A 20,023-nucleotide genomic window follows, 5' to 3' on the forward strand; every position below is an offset into this window, starting at 1 on the left:
CATATCTCACCCTCCCCAGTGTAAAATCCCCTTTGTGCCCGTCACGACCAGCTTTGGGCAGACATTAATCCTGTCTGTCTGTCCCAAGGGGAAGTGGCCAGCACCAAAATTAGAGCCCAGCTCTATTCCCCGAGGGTATTTTTGCACAGATCTCCTGTGGTTTCTCATCCCCTTGCCCGACACAACCAGCTCAGAGCACTGAGCCAGCATTTCCTCATCTACCCAGAACAGCCCCAGGTTCTTGCTGTATTTTTCTCATTCAAAACTCACCAAAGTGCATGAAAATCTCAAGCTACACCCTGTCACATGCACAGCTTTTCACTGCTCAGCCTTTCAATTAACCTGTCGGCAGGCTTTTCATTAGCGTGCCTTCGTTAAGTCCCCATGCAGCCTCCCTGGCCTCGGCCAGCGGATATTACTCTCTGCTCACTGTAAAAATTTTCCACTTGACTGTTCGCCCTTTCCCCTGCATCGTTAACAAAAGATTTCATCCTAAAATGGACTCTCAGGGATGTCTTATTATTATATTATTTATATGTCGAGAATGAACTCTTGATTCCGTTTCTTCTTTTCTCCATCTTAATAAGCTTTTAATACTCTGCGGAAGCCAGACAATCCCCCTTTGGCAATTGAGTTTTCTTAAAAGCCTCTTTGATGGCCTTTATCAAAAAGCACTCAGGAAAATGTATTAACTGTTCTCCATTATCCACTATTTTGTTGTCTTATCATAAGGCGAATATTTTTCCCCCCATATATTGTGAGCATGCAGACAGTTTTTAACTCAGTCTTTAATTATTATTTCAATTTTCTTGCTGCATACCACGGCACTTCCAGGTTCTGAATGGACCCTTGCAAACATATTCAGTTGAACCGTGTCCTCTTCCCTTTTTCGAAGGGAAGTCACTAAAGTCATCATAGTGAAGCAGAGAGCCAGACTCATATCTTTTCCTTTTCTCTAGGTCCTGTCGTGCGAGGCCAACTCTCCAGGCAGCTCTCCAGGCACTTCAGCCTCCCAGGTAAAGGCACCCTAAGGGATGTTCCAGGGATAGGCTGGATGGTGAAGGTCTGGCTGAGCAAGGAGGGGCCTTAGAGGGCTCGAGGAGCTCAGTTTCAGTGCTGTCTTTGTGCTGCTCCTGATTCCCAGTTGACTCAGAACTTGGTGGCCATAAGGCCCTTCATCCCACTTGCAGGATGTCATCTAAACTGCTGTATTGTTGAATAATCTGGCAGATTTTCCAACGAATTATGTCTTGGTCTCAAACTCTCCTTGAGTAGGAAAAGGCACAAAGAGTGAGAAGAAGGTGAAGTAGGCAGAGGACTTTGCAGGTTCAAGATTTCATCTCAGTTTTGGGGTGAAGTGGTTTCTGTTCTATGGAAATTTATTCACCCCTCTATGATTCATGTTTGGAAAGAGATAATGATGCTCCTGCTGTCCGCTCTGGCTGGAAGTGCACTTGAACAGATGAGCTGGACCCATGGCATAAGGGATGAAGTGCTCAGCAGGACCCAAGGGTCTGCATACTGTTTCTGTGTATTGGGATAGGATTTAGCTCACATAATAGAGCTGCAGTGATTTTGGCAGGCCTCAACTCCCCAAACTGACATTAGAAGAAAAGGGAGAAGCTTTTCCTTTCACCTTCCTACCTCTGATGTCCTCAGCTTGATCAGCACACTGAGCAATCTCCCAGTCTTGGCTGGGATCTCCCTTTGAGACCATTATTGTGTGGAATGTCTTATTGGCAAAAGTAACAAGAGAGGAAGCGAGCACTGTGTGGAAATTGCCTGTGGGCCTGCTTTCTGAAAGGTGACTCCTGGAAATGATACAGAAAAGCATATTCTGGTGTAAAGAAAGACAGCTGGAGCCATTTTTGTGCTGGACACACTGCCAGGGAACAGCATGTTCAAATATACAGTCCCTCTGGAAAGCACTTTCCCAGTCTTTCCTCGCTGCTTCCTTATAAGTGACGCCTTGATGCTCTTGAAGGAACCTTCCACTGTGTGCACAGGGTCCATTACTGAGATAGTTTTCCATAAAATGGTGGAAGAACAAGAAGCACTTGGGTTGGGACATGAAGTTTTAGTTCAGGAGAGGTGTTCTTAATGAACCTGAGGCATTGGCACCAACAAGCACAGGTGACCCTACTGTGGTGGCCTCATTCCTCACCAGTATCAGTGAAAGCAGGGGGACTTTTGTTTTCTCTGCTGGAGTTGTTTGCCTCCTCGTGGAAGGAGATTGGCAGGAAACCAGCAAAAAAAAAATGCGTATTTCTTTAATAAGTACATCCTCATGAATCAGCCCTGGCAGATGTACAAGGCAGGCTCTGGGTTTCCTCAAACTCTGGCTGACTCCAGGGGAGAATTCATTTCCTAGCGTTTCTCCCCATCCCCTCTCCTGTCTTGCTTCACCCATTGCCAAAGAAGGCTTTAAACCAGGGCCAGCACCAAGAGCTCCAGCACTTGCTGTGTCCTGAGCATGGGAGGCAGAAAGCAGCACATGAATTACGATGACTTGAACTACTGTGGTGTGGCATCAGAACCATTACTTAAAATCAAGCCATAAACTGCCTGTGATGTACAGCCCGTCTATATATTGTGTGTACGGCATTGATTAAAGAGTGAGCTGAGCTAATTGGTGTTGAAGTCATTGCTATTAACACATGAAATCCCTCCTATGCCTGGAGCACTCTGCAGTACTGTGACTCGTCCAGGCTGACACAAGGGGTTCCAGTGGGATGCTATGAAGGACACAAAGGATGATTCCAGGGACACAGGGAAGTTCCAGTGGAGTGCACTGACCCTTTGCAACTACAACAACAACAAAACAATACATATATATTTGTGAAGAAGACATGAAGTTTGCTACCTCATCTTTGCCTCCAGGCAATAAAGAAAAATTAGATCTACTCAGGTGTGCAAAGCCTCTGCACAGAGAAGCACTCACCCTCCACTGGCCGGCACACTGCTGCTTCTCCTCCTCCTTCCAATCCTATTAGTATTAGAGAAGGATAGAGCTATAACAGGAAAAGCCACCTCTTAGCAGCACTGCTGACAGCTTGGCTTTTAAATCTTTAATAAAAGCTGGCTTGCACAGCTGCTCTCATCTGCTGCATGACAGCACAGGAAACCAGAACTCCATGGCCTACTCTGCCTGGTGCTGGGTGCTGGGATCACTAAAACACACCAAGGAGCCTCAGCCTTGCAGGTCTGGCTCCATCAGAAACTCTTTCCTCTCCACCTATGTGCCAGGTCCTGAATTCAAGGCTGTGTTCCCTCATCTCATATGGAGGGAGCAGATGTTCTTCCCTATATCCTACGCTCCTGTAACCCAGAGAAGAGGGGACAAGTCTGTCAGCAAAGGACATGATCCACCATGATGGCTCAGGGGCTGAGTTCTGCCCTCAACCCACACAGCACCCAGAAGTGTTTGCAAGACCCCGTGGTACTGAGTTCAGCTCAAGCTTCCTCCTCCACATCTCAACTTCAGACCACAGGCTGCCTATGGAATGAAAAGGGTGCAAAAATAGCTACTCTGGGACATTAATTAGAACCACTTATAGTCCTGCTGACACATGGTGACCACAAAAACTTTACCAGATCTCAGGGTGAAATCTCCCTATTGCCATAGGGAATAGAAGGCTGTTTACAGCTCAGGAAGGAGTTTGTAATTAAGGAGTGATCGAGGGCATGGAGCTTGCTGGGATTCTGCTGCCCTCTCCTGGATGCAGCATCTTATTTTGCCCCGTGAGTTCGTGGGCTGTTCATGGAAGTTGAATGCAGATAGGTTGTCTGCAAAGCCTATTTCTCCAGCATCCATATAAAGTAAAAAGGGGACCTACATGGATGAGACTGTGGGCCATACAATGTGTGTCCCACTCTGACCTCACACATTCAGTGTAGCAGATACTGCCCAGACCCCACCCAGACCCCTCCTCACCATGGGCACAAAGCAGGGTCATTCAGGAGGTCAATCAGATCCTGGTGATGGTCCCTTTTAGAGTGTGGCCACCGCTACCTTCCTTGCTCCCTGTGCATCATTCGCTTTCTATGAGTTTCTTTTCTTGGTCTTGATTTTTTTAGGTAGCTCTTGGCTCAGCCTGCCTGTTCCCCAGCCTTCAGAAACAGAACACAGCCCTAAAAAACATATGTCTTCTTCTGAGCCCATCCTGGACCTCAAGACAGACGCAACAGAAGCACTTCCAGGTGAGAAACATGCTGTTTGATGTGCTGGGTGCCCGCAGTCACACACAGAGCCATGCATTGGCCACCTTGATGGACCTGCACTAAGCAGCAGACACTGATTAGAGATAGGTATTCCTACTGGTCCTGCGTATAGTTCCTTCTTCCTGCTATATCCCATTCCTTCACTTCACACACTCTATTCTCTCCCAGCTCTTTTTATTCCCATATCAAGCTGCCACAGAGTACAAGAAGTCCCACTGGCTTACAGTTGACTTGACAGGGACACCAGCCTGGAGCTAGTGATGATCAGCTTCCTAATGGAGCGGGTAGTGATGGTTTGCTCCAGGTAGACATTCCCCAGGCCTGTCCATGCCCTTGGAAAAATCTCCTGTCCCTTTCCAACTTGAAAATCTCTCCACAGGGAGAGCAGCTCCTCATGGTAGGGCAGCACCTCTTGCAAAGCTTTTACCATGTGCAAGATTGGTGACTAATTCCTGCCAAGGAACTGGAAGGTCTCACCTGCAGAGATCAACTTGGCAACAAGTGCCCAGTGAAGGCTGCTTTTGCTTCATGCAGCACCAAAGCATCCTCCCCAGACCAGATGTTTGCTGGTGTGAATCAGCACAGACCCATTGGCTGCAGCAGCTTGCAACATCTGTCACTGGAATTTGACCTCTTGTGTTTGAATTCATCCTGCTTTGCCAAAACCAAACATGTTGCAAGTCGTGTCCCTGCCATAAAGCTGCAGACACTGACTCCAAAAGTACAATGAAACAAAGCAACTCTGCTAAATCTCTGTCTGGCAGAACTGCTGGCCATCAGATAGGGGTTCCCAACCCAGGAGGCATCTCACAGCTCCTCCAGCAAACTGCATGCAGTTTGTCTGTCCTGGTCCTACTGGGGTTACCATAGCAGTTAATCCACGCACAGTGTCACCAGAGCTGCAGATTTAGCACAGCCTCGCTGGCACAACCGGCCTAATTGAGGCTCTTGGGAATGCAGAGGCTACTGCAGCGGGCAGATGGGGTCAGAGCCATTTATTTACACAGAGTCTTGTCCTTCTTTGATGAAATAAGGGGGATTAGAGACAGACAGGAGTGCAGACATCAGTTTTCAGGCTCAGCTTGATTTTTCAATAATCACTTTGGGCAGAGGCGAGACCTGAGATTCAAGGGGATAAGGAGCTGGCGGAGCAGCAGCTACACTGCATCCAGTATGAGCAGGCTGCACATACACCCATCACCATCAGATTTCATGAGAAATATTTAGGGGAGAAAAAGATAAAAGCAAAAAAACTCCCATCAATCTGTTTTCTAAATGCACTTTTAGTACTAGCAAAACTTTAGTTGAAGCAAATGGTTCAGGTCTGTGCTCACCTCCTTCAGGCACACACAGGGATGCAAATGGAGTGAGCTCCTCCAGCTCATTTTGAAGCTTTCTTCCATCTCTGTGTCACACGCTACATCAAAGAAGCTGGGAAGGAGCTGAATAAGCTTGTGCAGAAAGTGGGACATGATTTTTTGACCCCAAGCAGTGTGGAGGTGGTGTTTTTCATTTAAAATCTGGAAGGAAAGGACCAAGAAAAAAAAACCAAGGGGCAAAAGCAATCAGAGATGCACAGAGCTCTGATTCTGCCTGTGGGGAGGGCTTCCCTCAAAAGCCCATCTCTCTGTCTGGCTGTCTGTTAGGGGATCGGAGAGTGCTTTTGTTTGGGAAAGAAGAGGGTAAGTTCCTCTTTTTCTGTGAGACATGGGTGTCTGCAAAAAGCAGTGGAAGAGGAAGAGCCATCTTTGAGGCCAGTTTTGTCTGAGCTGAAAATCCCCCATTGACACAGGGAAGCAATATAGGAATGAACTGCTTTTCACTCCTCCACACACAGATCCCTCCTAAAAGCCCAGCAGCATCCCTCTGGCATCAGCCTTTTCTAGAAAGGAAATTAAGAATATTTCACCCAGAGCCACAGGGCTATGGACCCTGTGGGCTCAGGTCTCTTCTGGAGCTGGAGGCACTGACACAGAGCAAAGCAAATAATGTGAGCCTGCGACCTGGCACATGGTGAGTTCATCTCCTTGTCAAGTGTTCAGAAAACAGTGCTATCCACAAAAGCAGCAAGGAGCAGGGACAGCATGTTCTTCCTCTGCGACGTATGAGTTTGCCACGTGCAGGAGCCCATTAATTGCACTCAGCAGGATTTCCAGCAGCACCGTGGGGCTAACTTGGAAGTGTCACTTCCGCACTCTTAATTGATGCTCTACAGCAGACAAAAGTGTCACGCAGGAAGGAAAGTCTGAGAAAAATTAGAAAAGGGTGATAAAATCTGACAATGTAACAGATCCTTTCTCCCAGCTGAGTGTGAGGAGCACTCAGGAGGAGTGGTGAGGTGTGATGGGGTCATCTCAGGAGCTGTACCCACGTATTGCCAGGCACAGGGGTTCATATTGCTATGGACAAGAAATGCAATGTGAGGGAAGTTTAGCCCAGGGGAAAACAAAGTTATTTGCTCCCCTCCAGTCCTTTGCAATTTGGGAGCACGTACTGTTGCAGGTGGATGCTTGGGCTGCAGTCCTTGGCCAAGACACTCAGCCAGGAGGAAGCTTGTGTTTCAGCATCGTATGGGGAACAAATAAAATCCTGCTGAGATCTGCACTACTCAGTGTGTGCAGGACCATTTGTGCAGATGTTAGCATGAGAACATACCGGAGCAGGCTATGGCATTTGAGATAAAACAACGCTAAGTAAATTGCTTATGGGCAGTTAATAAGTATTTCCAAAAGGCAGTTATTAGAATTCATCAATCCATTTATGCAAAGTGCTTCAGCCACTTAGAAATGGACCAAACTACGTTTTTATACCTAAACTAACAGAACTATGCTGCTGATACCTGCAGAAGGTCATGACTGAGCTTTGTACGGACACAGAGAGAAACTGCAATGCCAAGTTTGCTATTGCCATTGGATGGCCTAGGAGCTAAGATACCAGGGAATGGAAGAGATGTGAGTTCAGCCTGCAGCTAAGCCATAGGCTCCTTGTATGAATTTGGGTGCATCAGCTTATGCTCCCCTTGCCTCAGTTGCCCATTTCACAGAGGCAGTTGTGAGGCTTGCAGATAAGGTGATTAAAGCAGTCTAAGAACTTATAGACTTTATTCCATCACTCAAAGAATTTGGGGCTAAGATACATCCCTGCAACTTCCTGGTGAGGTGTGACAAAGAAAATCCAGCCTTCAAGGCTGCTCCTCAGCGATGGATGACATTTCAGCTTTCCACCTCGGGTAAATGTAGTGCCGGAGTTGTTCAAGTAAATGTCAAAATAAAAAAAAGAAGAGGAAAAGAGAAAGGAAGAGGGGAAAAAATAACCCTTGAGAAACAGTTTTCAAGGAAAAATGAAGTGCACCTTGACATTTAGTAATAGGACAAGGCAAAATGGTTTTCAACTGAAGGAGGGGAGATTTAGAGTAGATATTAGGAGAAAATTCTTTACTGGAGGGCAGTGAGGCCCTGGCGCAGCTGCCCACAGAACTATGGGTGCCCCATCCCCAGAGGTGCCCAAGGCCAGGTGGGATGGGCAGCATGAGCTGATGGGGGCAGCCAGCCCATGGCAGGGGTTGGGGTTGGGTGGTGTTTGAGGTCCCTTCCAAACCAAGATGTCCTGTGATCTTTGTATGTTTTTCTGTTTCCATGGGCGGCAAAGTTTAGACTGGGGGATCTGAAATAGAAGAATTTTATACATTCATTTTAGACAAAAATGCCCAGTGAAGCCACACTACACAAACACTTAAATGTCTGAACTTCTGCTTTACCCCACGGCGTCACAGCCATGCCCCTGATCTCTCTCAGCTCTCTGCTTTCCCCTCAGTCCACAGTGACTCAGAGGAGCCCAGACCAGACCCGGGGACGAGGCAGGACCCCGCCAGCTCCCTGTGTGGGTGTGATGCTGCAGCCTCCAGCACCAGCAGTCACAGTGAGCCCAGTCCTGCTCCATCCACAGGTGAGAGCATCTTGGGCAGAGACCCCACGTCAGAGCAGGGGGACCCCAGCCCTGTGGACTCTGTGCCGTGTCCAGAAGCCCCCGAGGAGTGCCCTGCTCGCCCCAACACCCTGGACTTGTCCAAGTCACTGAAGAAGCTGGAGGAAGTGAAGCAGATGGGGCAGAGACGTAACAGTGACCACACAACAGTGAAGGAGAACGGGGTTGGGAGCAGCCCTGTGGCCACAGCAGTGAGTGAGGAGAGGAAGGCGCTGGAGTCTGAGCTGGGGAAGTGCATTGAGGACTTCCGAAAGATCAAGATCCCTCGTGCCTTTCCCAATAAGAAACGGCAGTGGCAAAGCGAGCTGCTGAGGAAGTATCAGTTGTGAGGGGTGCAGTGAGGCTCTCTGGGGGTACCTGCAGTTGGTGGGTGGCACAGGGCATCAGTATGTCTGGGGTGAGGAGTGTAGGCTGCTCCTTCAACAGGCATTGCAAGCCTACAACTAGGGCAGCATGCTCCTTATCATGGCCATCAGGAGGGATGCATGCTGTCCCAAATGGTATGAGTACAGGTGAAGGGATATAAAAAAGGGAAGGGGGCCCAGGGAGAATCACCAGGGGAAAGCTATCTTCCAGCAGGAGCTCTCATCTTTGTGCAAACGAGTTTTCCCGGTGTTTCAAGTAATAAAATATAGTTAATGTCAAAAAGGAATTCAAGACTCCCCATCTCTTTGGCAAACATGTTTAGCTCAGCTGCTCAAAGCTGTACAAGTGGTTTTAGATGTTCCATTTCCTTTAAATTAATGGAAGTTCCCTATCTGACTCCCTTCTGTTCTTGGCAAAACTTCCCTATCTGTAATATCTGCAACTGGAGAGCTGAGATTCAACAAAACCTTCTTTTCGTGAGAGGTCATGATGGTTTGCAGATATTTTCCTGTTCTTACACAAATCTTTGAATGCTACCCAGCCTCGCACGTGGGGCTCCAGCCAAAAATGAGTAAGTGAGAGGCGGAGTGCATCTCCTGCAGAGCCACGGCCAAACCAATCAGAATCAAGTCCCCATCATTCTGGCCAGTTCTTGGCTGCTCCTTGTATCCAGGTGCTGTTGGATAACTGAACCCAACCTGAAAAGGAGAATGGAAGAAAATTGGCTATGTGGGGCTCTTCTGCAGGATGGGGATTGGGTAAGTGCTGGTGGGTAAGGACTAAGAAGGGGGTGGGGTGGGTGGCTTTGGGTGGGGGAATGTCACAGCTACTCATCAGGGAGGATGGCGGGTTGGAATGCAAGTGGTCCTGGAAAACTCAGGAGGACTTAATGGATGTTCTTGTGATGGAGGTGCTGGATTGGCCAAGTGGATGCACAGCTGGATCTGCTGCCCACTAACAGAGTAGACACCAGGTGTGGCTGTGGTAGACAACAACAACATTGGCCCTAGTGATCAGAAAGAGCGAATGTCAAGATCCTGAGAGGAGCAGGGAAGATGAGCAGCAGAGCACAGACTCTGGCTGCTATGAGGTGTCACCAGCCTCCCACAGAATCCTATTGTCAGCCTCCCCCCACCGTGGACCCCTAGAATCTCTGAGAGCCACCTCCTGCCCCATCTGCGGCCTCAAAACCTCCCACTGATGAAGGATAAGGGAGGAACCCCCAGCAGCAAGCAAACTGCAGGGCCTGCAGGGCAGCCCTCCCACCCCAACAAAACCCACAGAAGAATTTCAGTGTGTTGTTGTTTTTTTAAGTGAAACGAAAACAACTCAATTAAAAGCCCGATGAGTGTTTTGTTGGGCTGAATTGCTTGACCTTTTGGGGGATGGACGAGGAAGCTGGATCTGCATTCTTCTTCCTTTTATATACAGACACAGTGATAGTGTTTACAGGAACTTGTAGAGACAGAGGGGTGCATGCTGCCTTGGGGAACCACCACGTGCTGGGCTTCAAAGCTTTTTGGGACCTCCAGGCTTGCAAGTGGTGAACATGAGCTGATGGGTGAGCTTTTGGGGTCTTCTTCCCACAGATGGAGCAGGGTTTGCCAGCCCCACACCAGTGGGTCCCACCAGAACTGCTAGGTGTTCTCAAAAGGGGCATGTTTATCCCTATTGGCAGGGATCATTCTTCTGGATGTTGTGCAACCAGGTAGACTAAGGCTTTCGAGTTATGTTTTACATAACCAGCTCTATTTTTAACTTAATCTCCTATTAATTAGAAAGTGGACTTTGCTGGAGCTGTAATTAGAGTTCACGTTTCCGCATTACTTTCCATCCCAAAGGTCTCAGGAAGGTGTATATATTCCGCTGTGTCTGCCCCATTCACTTACACTTAAAAAGAAAGTTCACCCACAGCATCTGAAAATACCGAGAGATCAGTGAGCACAGGTGTACACTGTGCTCATACACAACTACAGCTGAAACGTGTAACAGAACCAGAAAGCAAAAATTAGTTATGCAGGAGTGCCAGAAAATAATGAAAACACAATGTGTGTAAGGAGGCAATGCAAAGAAACAGTAAATTATTAACAGTGTCATTACACTGCCAGGCTAAACAATTAGATCCAGCAGGCAGTTCTTCTATAGGAGGCATCAGCAATCAACCCAGGAAAGTCCAATTTGCTTTTTCTCCCCCTTAATTGTTTTGCAGTTCTCAGCTGGAAGTGTGCACTCTGAACAAAAACAGCTTGGGGCTTTCTAGGGAAAACCTGCAAGCTGTCAGGGATCTGAAGCACTACAGTGTTTCACAATGTTCACTTGGCATCTCTCTGAGTACAGCAGCTCAGAAAGGCTTGGAAGGGGAGACAGGGAGCTGTGAGGTTGTGCTGAGCTGTGGGCACAGGGGAAGGCACCACTCAAAGGGATGCCCAGCTCCCTCAAGGCTCTGTTATATCCTCATTCTGCCTGGAAATAACCCAGTTTCCAAGGGGTGAAAGCAGAGCTGCACGGCCCACGGTGAGAAGGATGCCTGGGGAAGTGAGGAGGGTCAGAAATGTTTATACCCACAGCACACACAGCAACACAGAGTGTTTGTAAGCACAGTGACTCACTCCTGTTTCTCCTTCAGTATTTGTCCCTCTATTCGAGATGGTTTGTCTTGAAAAACCCACTTTCATTTGTTTTCATGTCACAGGAAATTCAGTTTCTCCGTGCTCTGCTCCAAAGGTAAGAGGACACAAGGCCCGTTTCCTACCAGATACCACAGTCCTTGATATCTGTGGGGGCAGCACTGAGTTTACATTCATCAGGGGAAAAGCCCAACTTGCCCTGATTCCTGAGTGAGGAGTGTGGGAATGGAGTTCTGTTGCTGTGGAGCTGCTGGAAGCACTGAGATGCCACCATCCAAGCAGTGACCATCCCTGCCAGTGGTGGCACATCAGAACTGCTGCCGAGGGAACCAACTATGCAGCTTCTCCTCTCTATTTACTTTCCACAAATGCCTCAGCTCTGCCTGAGCAGCAGGAAGCCATTCATTACCCAGTGACAGCATTCCACAGGCATCCCTTAATTGAATGCCATTATCCCTTAATTAATTAAATACCAATTAATTACCAGGAACATTGCATGACATGTAACAAATGCCACCAGCTAGTTGAGACAGAATAATTTAAAACCTGGGAAGCATGGCCTAAATAATAATGATCAGGATTGGTCCAGCAAAGAAAACACAAGGATCTGAGTGCTGAGCCCTGCCAGGCAGGTTGGGATGAGCCTGGTGATGTGGGAAGAGTCCTTCAGATCAGAATCAGGCTGTGAAACTGGAGGGTTTTGCTGTTCCACCAGGTCTCATCTGTGGGTTCATTGCAGGTCCGATGCATCCTACTACTGGTGCTGATTCAATAGAATTGAATGGGCACATGGTAGTGAAATAAGTGGTCAGTAGTAAACCTAAACCTCATATTAGTTGTGTTGCATTTGTAGTTAGCAAGATTTTCATAGGGTAATGCAACATTTCATTTTTTCTTTCCAATATGGAGCACGTGGAAAAGTCCATTTTCTTCTCATGGAGGGAAAACAGTGTTTTTTAGCAGTGACCTCACAGGGTAGCACAGAGATGGGCACAGAAGGCACATAGGTTGTTGCCATTCCCAAGCTGCAGTCAACCAGGTCAGGTTCTTTGCACTGTACTGCATCAAGCACTCTCCGGCATCACTGCATTTGTGGCTGGAGTCATGCCCCATGCAAGGAAACCTACATCTTTGCTCTTTTCTTGGCTGTAAAGTCAGAGCTATTTCCAACCAGAAGCCTTTCACCCAGCCACCAGCCAAGGATGCTCCCCCAGGCAGTGCTCCAGGGCAGCACTGTGCTCCCAGGCTAGGGAGAGGAACTCAGCTCACAAGCAAGGTGCTTACAGGTGACAGAGACACACAAGCAGGAATTGGGTTCAGTTTAGAACAAGCCTTGGGAATGCCCTTCAGAAAGCACTGCAGTGAACCACTTGGCTTTGCAAAAGCGATGCAGAGATTTGCCAGCCTGCCTCACTAACTCAGGCATGTGTAATGTAACGTACATCAATGTAATTAATTGCCGCATTCCCCATGGAGATGGATATTGTAGAATGAGCTGCCACAGTGGCCCCTCAGCATCCCTCCAGCTCTCAGTGCTGGAGATCTGTAAGGATCTCTGTAAGGCTGAGCTTGGAGAAATTGAGGATCAATAAACAAGTGCACTGTGATTCATTCCTTGCTAAGAATTTTCCAGACCTTTTTCCCATCCCAGATCTTCCAAAAAGCCGCCTCAGATGCTGGCCCCACCAGTGCCGCCTGACCCATAACCACAGCAATGCCTTCAAAGGAGTCTGCTGTAATGTTCAGAACTTTAGGAGCTCAGAAATACCCAATTTCACCTCAGGCACTGCAGTATCTGATCAAATAACTCACTGTGCAACCAGCAAGAAGAAAAGAAGCCTGCTTTGGTGTAACTCATAGCGTGATTTAATTGATATAATGATGCTGATGCTGTACCAAAGGAACATCACTGCCTGAGTTATGCCACATAAACTCATTTTTCCTCTTCTGCAATTATAATGATCTATGTCACTTGTTCAAGCACAAGGAGATTAAAATAGGGATCAATTAACTTTCCAGAAACCTCAAATCAACCAGAAAACAATCTTGTACAGGAGGAAAAACCCAGGTTTCACCCATTGGAGAGAGACACGGGCAGGATCCATGAACAACGATGGATGGGCCTCATAGGCAGAGAGGGGGAGAGTGATCATCTTCTGCTCAGCTGAGACTAAATCACTCGGCTCTGGTTATACTAACACCCAGAAAACCCAATGGGACTTTGCTACACAAGGAAAACATATTACAGTCTATAACTAACCCCATCAGTTACAGGCAGCGGCAGCCCTAACACTGCAGGGAAATTAAGCTGCTCCTCTGTTTAACACTTTTTGCCATGCTCTTTTATTAGAGACAATAGCTCAGGTCTCCTGGGACCCACCTCACCCACGGTCAATACTTTCATCTATTACTGATGCTGGGTTTTGTTCTAACCTGTGGGTTTTAACTCAGGGTTGCATAGGGACCCCCCAAGCCTCCAGAACCATGGAGCCATCTTGCAGAAAGCCACTGGGAGGGAGAAAACCCAAAGCAGGTCTTTTGCCACCTCTGTTCTGCATCACTGGAGCAAAACACAATGTGAAATCAAACAGTTTGGGTTTGACCTTATCATTTCTTTCACTGGCTTGAAGCTTTACATTGCAATGAGGCACGAGATTAATATCCATTAGCTGGATTGTGATAAATTCTTAGCGTAATGCCACACTATCACACAGGTATGGCAATACAACACCCAGCCACTTGGGAACTTTGGTCTTTCCTGAGGTGCAGCATCCCTCTTTCTTTCTCTCAGTTGTGCTGCCCTGAAAGATGGGCTGAGGTGGGACAAAATGGCCTGGGGGCTGCTAGCCCAACAGAGGCAGAGCTGAGAGCACAGCCAGCATCAAGGGGAGAAATGCAGCAGTGCTCTCCAAGCATCCCAGAGAAAGATTTATAGGGAAAATGTACTGCTTACTTCTCATATGCTGATACAGCCTCTATAAAAGCCTGGCTGGCAGGTATTAGCACAGAGCTTAACGCACATACAAAGCAGATGTGTGTCAGAGGGACCCACGGAGCAGCACTTGGTGCTTTTCTACTGGTAGAAAGAGCTCTGCAAAAATACATACAGAAGTATTTGTGGTGGTTGTCTGGCCAAGCTGCAAGGTTACGAGGGGGGGCTCGCGTTAAGCTGAGAGAACCACAGAGAAGTTAGGACCAACAAAAGCTAAGACAAGAATAAAAAGATTTTCCTGTGCCTTCTTATGGTCACATCTGCCCCAGATTGTGGCTCAGAAAAATCAGATTAAACAGTCAGAGCCCAGTGAGGAGGGAGGAGGCAGCTGGGGGCAGTGGGGAGGAGCACAGTCCAGTCCCTTTAACATTTCAACAAGCAGCTCAGAGGAGACAGACAGTAAAAGTATCTCCCTTGTTAGTAAGGAGTACTTAGAGGAATGCTTTTATTGCCAGGTGACATTTTGGTCTCCAGCACTATGGGTGACTGCCATTCAACAGTGTTTTTTCCCCTTTTTTGCACAGCAAATTTCACCTAGATTTACTCCAGCAATTGACTGGTAGCATGGCAGGACATGCTGTCAGGGGAGCAGTCACACACAGCTGGGCATTGAGTCCCCAGCTGATGGGAATTGTTATTTTTCTTGCACCTAAATAGCTTCTGTGGCTTCACCTCAATCAATAGTTACTTTTTGGGTCAGTAGATCACGATTACAACTTTGAGGGAAGGTTGGTGATATGGGAAGACCAATGCTGGGAGGATGCAGGTGTCGTGCTGGCAGGTGCAGTCACAGGATGCTTCAAGTGTCAAATGGGCAGTGGGGAATGGAGCTGGACAACAGGAGGGCCAGGAGAACACAGCAGATGGGGAGCATGGGGTGGTTGGATGTGTGACACCACCCGGGGCAGCAGAGAAAGCATCAGGCTGAAGCAGTGCCCCATCACCCAAAGGAGATCAGTAAGGACATCGTGGAGCATTCAGCCCAGCTGGGAGCCTCACACAGAGGGACTCCATCCCATTAAGCTGTCTTTATCAGCTCAGCCCATAGATGCCCTTCAGCGATGCTCACACAGAGCAAGCGAGCAGCAGAGCCATTAATCTTCACAGCCCACACTTGGGAAGCTGTTCATGGTGAGCACTGCAAATCTCTTTAAGTGGGTGATGGGAGCTGCTGGGGGCTGTAGTGCAGGGGACTGTATGAGGACCTGCATCACATGCAGGAGCAGCACAACCCATGCACAAGGAAACACAAGCATGTTTCAAAGCATTTCCTCTGTCCCCAAAGGAATGCCTTTGAAACCTAAAGCTCCGGAAAAGGCAGCGCTCAGGAAATGGCGTAGGCTCAATGTTGTTGAACTTGTGGGTTTGCACCAATGGAGCCCTGCTGAGCACAGGACAAAGGAGATTCTCTGTCCCTGACCTTTCAGAAGCCAACCACAACCTGGGACAAAGGAAAAAGAAGCAGAGAACACTGTGAGAAATGATTATTTTAACTGTGAGCTTCCCCCCCACATAAGGAGGATGTGTGGCTCCTTCTTACTGTAGCTATAAGCTTGAGCAGCAGGAAAAAAAGTTCTAAGAGAGCAGCACAGCTCATCTCAGAACTAATATATACAGCAGCAGAAAAACAGTAGGATCTGTAAGGCACCACCATCAGGTCTCCCCTGGTCTCTCTCAGCTGGGGAAATCCTGGGTGTGGTGCTGGCCAGAGTCATAGCAGCGTGGCCTGAATCATAGAATCATTAAGGTTGGAAAAGACCTCCAAGACCATCTAGTCCAATTGTTGACCCATCTCCATCATGATCACTAAACCATGTCCCTCGGTGCCATGTCTCCACATTTCTTCAACTCCTCCAGCAATGGTGACTCCATCACTTCCCTGGGCAGCCTGTGTCACTGCCTGACCACTCTTTTGGAGAAGAAATTTTTCCTAACATCTAATCTCAACCTCCCCTGGTGCAACTTAAGACCATCACCTCTCATCCTGAAAGAAGAGGGCAGTGGCAGATAGGTAGGGGTCTGGTGGGCAGGCTGCATGAATGAGCTGGAAATGAGGCATGAGCAGGACTGGAGGCACTGCCAGGATGGCTTCTCAAAGGCTCCTGGAAGAGAGAATGTGTGGGGGGGAAGAGGGGGGCCATTCCCTCCTGCTGCTTCACGTCAAGCTGCCACCTTGCATTTCATGCTTGCAGAAGCACAAGACAAATGGCTCTCAGTGGTGGCCAAAGGCAGGTGCCAACATCCCTGAGCTGCCAGAGAAGATGGGAGGGCAGGAGTCATCCAGCATCACTCATGCTCTGCTCCATCCTACATGGAGACTGGGCTAAGTTCCACAGCAGTACCCAAAGGATGAGGTGGCATGGAGAGGTCAGAGATAAATACCTCTGTCACCCCAAAAGGTCTCATGGGAATGAGTGGTGCTTGCAGAAGCAGTCTGTAAACTCAATCTTTAATTAATAAGCATTAGTAATAATAAGTTAGCACGTCTGTGTGTGTTTCCTAGACTGTGAACTGCAGGAGTGCTGGGCTTCAGCTCATGCCTGGCCATGGAGCTCCTTGATGTGGACCTCAGCCTGCAGGATGAGTTCCCAGCTTTGCCTTGGACCTCCATAATCTCTGTGGTGTTGTCTTATGACCTGGACTCTAGGCTGCGTCTATCTTGTTTGGATGCTGAGGGTATAGGTCCCAACTTGGCTTCACCTTCCTGTGAGGGAAAGGTAATGATGTTTTGTCCTACTTTCTCATTAACTTCCCATCTAAATCACAGCCCTTCCCCCTTGACGTGACACCTACCCATTAGGATGATGAGTCGGGTGGGAGTAGCAGCTTGCAGCTACTACCTAAGGAAATCTATTTAAGGATTATCATAAACACTGGAGTTTTTATCCGCATGTTAATATGCTTTGATCTCCAGATGGCTGAAGCACTCTCTTTGTTGTAAAATAAATGCAATGCCATTTGTCATATTAATCAGATCCAGTATTTCAGGGGCCACTTCCCTGGTGAGAGGTGAGGGCTGGCATCTTATAGACCATCACCTCTTAGCTCTCAAAGGAAAGATGTTATTAGATAGACAGAGGAAGGATACGAGAGGTAACAACAGGCAAAGCTTTTGTGCTACTCCCTGCTCTCCTCTCCCAGCCATTGCTGAGCCAAGGGAGGAACTAAAGGCATTAAAGCTAAAGAGTCCTTGCCAAAACCCTTGAGGTCTATTCTTCATCAACTGGAGCATAACAACCAATTAATGAATATAGATAGGCTTTATGAAAAATGCATGATGAATGTACATCTCATCTTGGAGAAAGGACTCCTTAAGGCTTAGAAACGCATCAGTACCTTGAGAAAGGTACCAGAGTTCACCTGAATGACCTTGCAAATGTGTGAAAGTGATTCTGCCCATTCCGCTCAAGAAATGAGTGCTCTGTCCCATCTTGCTGGCACAGTCATGAAGTTAAAATGCTCAGTGCTGGCTTGCATGTAATAAACAGCATGGTGGAGGGAATGACCTGGAGGAAAGCTTGCCCAGAGTTTGCAAACAGTATCAAACTATTGCAAGGGAGCAGATGATGTTCTCAAGGGAAGAGTCATTTTTGGTTTACTGAAAGAAGAAAACAATAACACAATAACTCTCCCACCCCTTCCCCTCTCCCAGGAGACAGACAGCCACTTTTGTTGTAATGCCACATCCAGCTCAGGTTCATGGGGATAACTGAAAGATTCCAAATGTCCTCTGGGCTCCCCAGGACCATCTCTTTGGTATTACCCTTCCCATCTAAGAAGCTGTTGGTAACCTTCTGCGAGGCTTTCCTGCCCAGCTCCATGAAAGCAGCTTGTCATCCTCAGGCTTCACCCAAGGGGCTGAGGAGTATCAGCGTGGCACTGGAAGTCTCGTGTTCCTGTCAGCCTCCAGTGATTAGTGTTCCCAGATTAATACATACAGCTCTCCTTAAAACCAGATCAATAGTTCTCATTCACTTTTTTGGTCCTGTTCCCTGAAGCGGAGGCATTCAGCTATTGCTCCCGCAGATATATTGCACAAGGTGCAATTCTGCATGGAAATGAGCTTCCTGAGAAGAGCCAGAGGCTGGATAATAGCTCATGCTACTGACCATGCCTTATGGATAGCAGCTGTCTGGTCACAGGTAGGTATTGTTTCAAGGCTGTGAATAATCTGGGCAGTAAGGAGGGCTCATGGCCTGAGTTCCCCAGATAGGAACAGCCACCAGGGATAATGGATCCTCTGCTGCAGCAGCACTGACGTAAAGCTGAGCCAATTGCTTTCCAAGCGTGAGATGCTCATCTTGTGGCAGCGCTTCTTGTCTAACGACACTAAATGATTGATGCTGCAGACGCAATCATTTGCTTCGCTGGACGTAGCGGGAGCAGTGGTGATACACAGGAAAATCCATTACCGTGCTGCTCCGTCCTCATTGACTCCCTCACACTCCACGCTTGTCTGAGCAGACATCAGCCCATCTATAAAACAGCCCCTCATCCAAAATGCATCTTGACTCCGTACCAGTACTCAACTGACTAAGCTTTATTTTATCTTTTAAAATGTTTTCCTTTCTGCTTTCCTTCTTTTTGCACTCTGACAAGTGTCCCTCGGAAGGGACTGCTCCTTGTGCACTGGCACTGCACAGAACAAGGCAGTAAGAGCCCTCCTGGCCTGGGGGAGCAAAAAGCCACCAGGAAACAATTGCTGCCATTTAATGTCAGCTGTGATGAACACTTTACCAGCAGGGCTCAAGTGCTGAGGTTGTGAGGGCAAGCAGCTCCACATCTTCCATGGGGATGCTGGACTCAGTCCTACAAGAACTGCTGCAGACATCCCATTACCTGTCAAAAAGGATCTAATGCATTCCCATCCAGTATTTCTGCAATTGCTTTTTATGATTTCCAGCAAGCACAAAGCTTGTTTTTAATATAAAACAAGGTACGCACCATCATCAGCACAGCACTGGGCTCCCATCAATACAAGATAATTGGGGAAGCAAATTCCCCTAGCAAAACAGCACAGGGTGGAAGCACTCTGCAGTCATTATGCAGTTGGCCCAACTTTTTGCATACCCATTTCAAGTGATCAATGAGCCTGACACGTCCTCGTAATTAGATTTTGTTGCTGATATCTGAGCTCATGCTAAATTAGGCTAATCTCCTGCTTTCAGAAGCAGATGTGAGTTATCTGCCATTGACGCGCTCTAAACGCAGAGGGACTAACAGTTCCCAAAATGTTGATCTTGCGGTGCTGGTTTTGATTGAGTGGTTTCATTGCAGGGGACTTGCAGTCTTCCTCCTCCTGGAAACTCCCAGCTCTGCAATTCAAGAGCCAAGAACTCTTGGGAACGTGCCAGATGTGGCACAAAACAATGTCATCATAGAATCATAAAATCATTTGAGTTGGAAGGGACCCCTAAAGACCATCTGGTCCAGCTCCCCTGCAATGAGCAGGGACACCTACAGCTCCACCAGATGCTCAGAGCCCCATCCAGCCTGACCTTGAGTGTCTCCAGGGATGGGGCACTGCCACATCTCTGGGCAACCCGTGCCAGCGCCTCACCAGTGTCCTTCTAGCTGTCCAGATAACACCTCTCTTTGAATACAGATGTAGCTCAGAGCAGTGCTGGTGATCTTGGACGTGGGGAAAGCCATCACATCCTGCTTAAGGTATATAACAGAGGACAAAACAAAACATATGCTGCCTTACCCCAGGCATCAGCTTCTCCAGTGCACCAGCTTTGGGAGCTCCAGCAGCGAGATGGAGCAGAGCACCGTGCAGAAGGTTTGTAAGTGTTCCTTCCCCAAGTACCACCAGCTCCAGCCAGAGGTGGGT

The 20,023-nt window shown here is 47.9% G+C and overlaps 1 protein-coding gene across 1 annotated transcript; it reads left to right on the forward strand.

Annotated features, from left to right (window-relative positions):
- Positions 1-320: 320 nt before the first annotated feature.
- LOC107312879 (BTB/POZ domain-containing protein KCTD16-like) lies at positions 321-8,844 on the forward strand. The gene is made up of 3 exons (XM_015860697.2): positions 321-1,016; positions 4,078-4,200; positions 8,035-8,844. The coding sequence occupies exons 2-3, from the start codon at positions 4,143-4,145 to the stop codon at positions 8,532-8,534; spliced, it is 558 nt and encodes a 185-aa protein (XP_015716183.1). The 5' UTR covers positions 321-1,016; positions 4,078-4,142; the 3' UTR covers positions 8,535-8,844.
- Positions 8,845-20,023: the final 11,179 nt, after the last annotated feature.

The sequence above is a fragment of the Coturnix japonica genome, chromosome 4 (assembly GCF_001577835.2).
Source record: "Coturnix japonica isolate 7356 chromosome 4, Coturnix japonica 2.1, whole genome shotgun sequence".
Classification (NCBI taxonomy): Eukaryota; Metazoa; Chordata; class Aves; order Galliformes; family Phasianidae; genus Coturnix; species Coturnix japonica.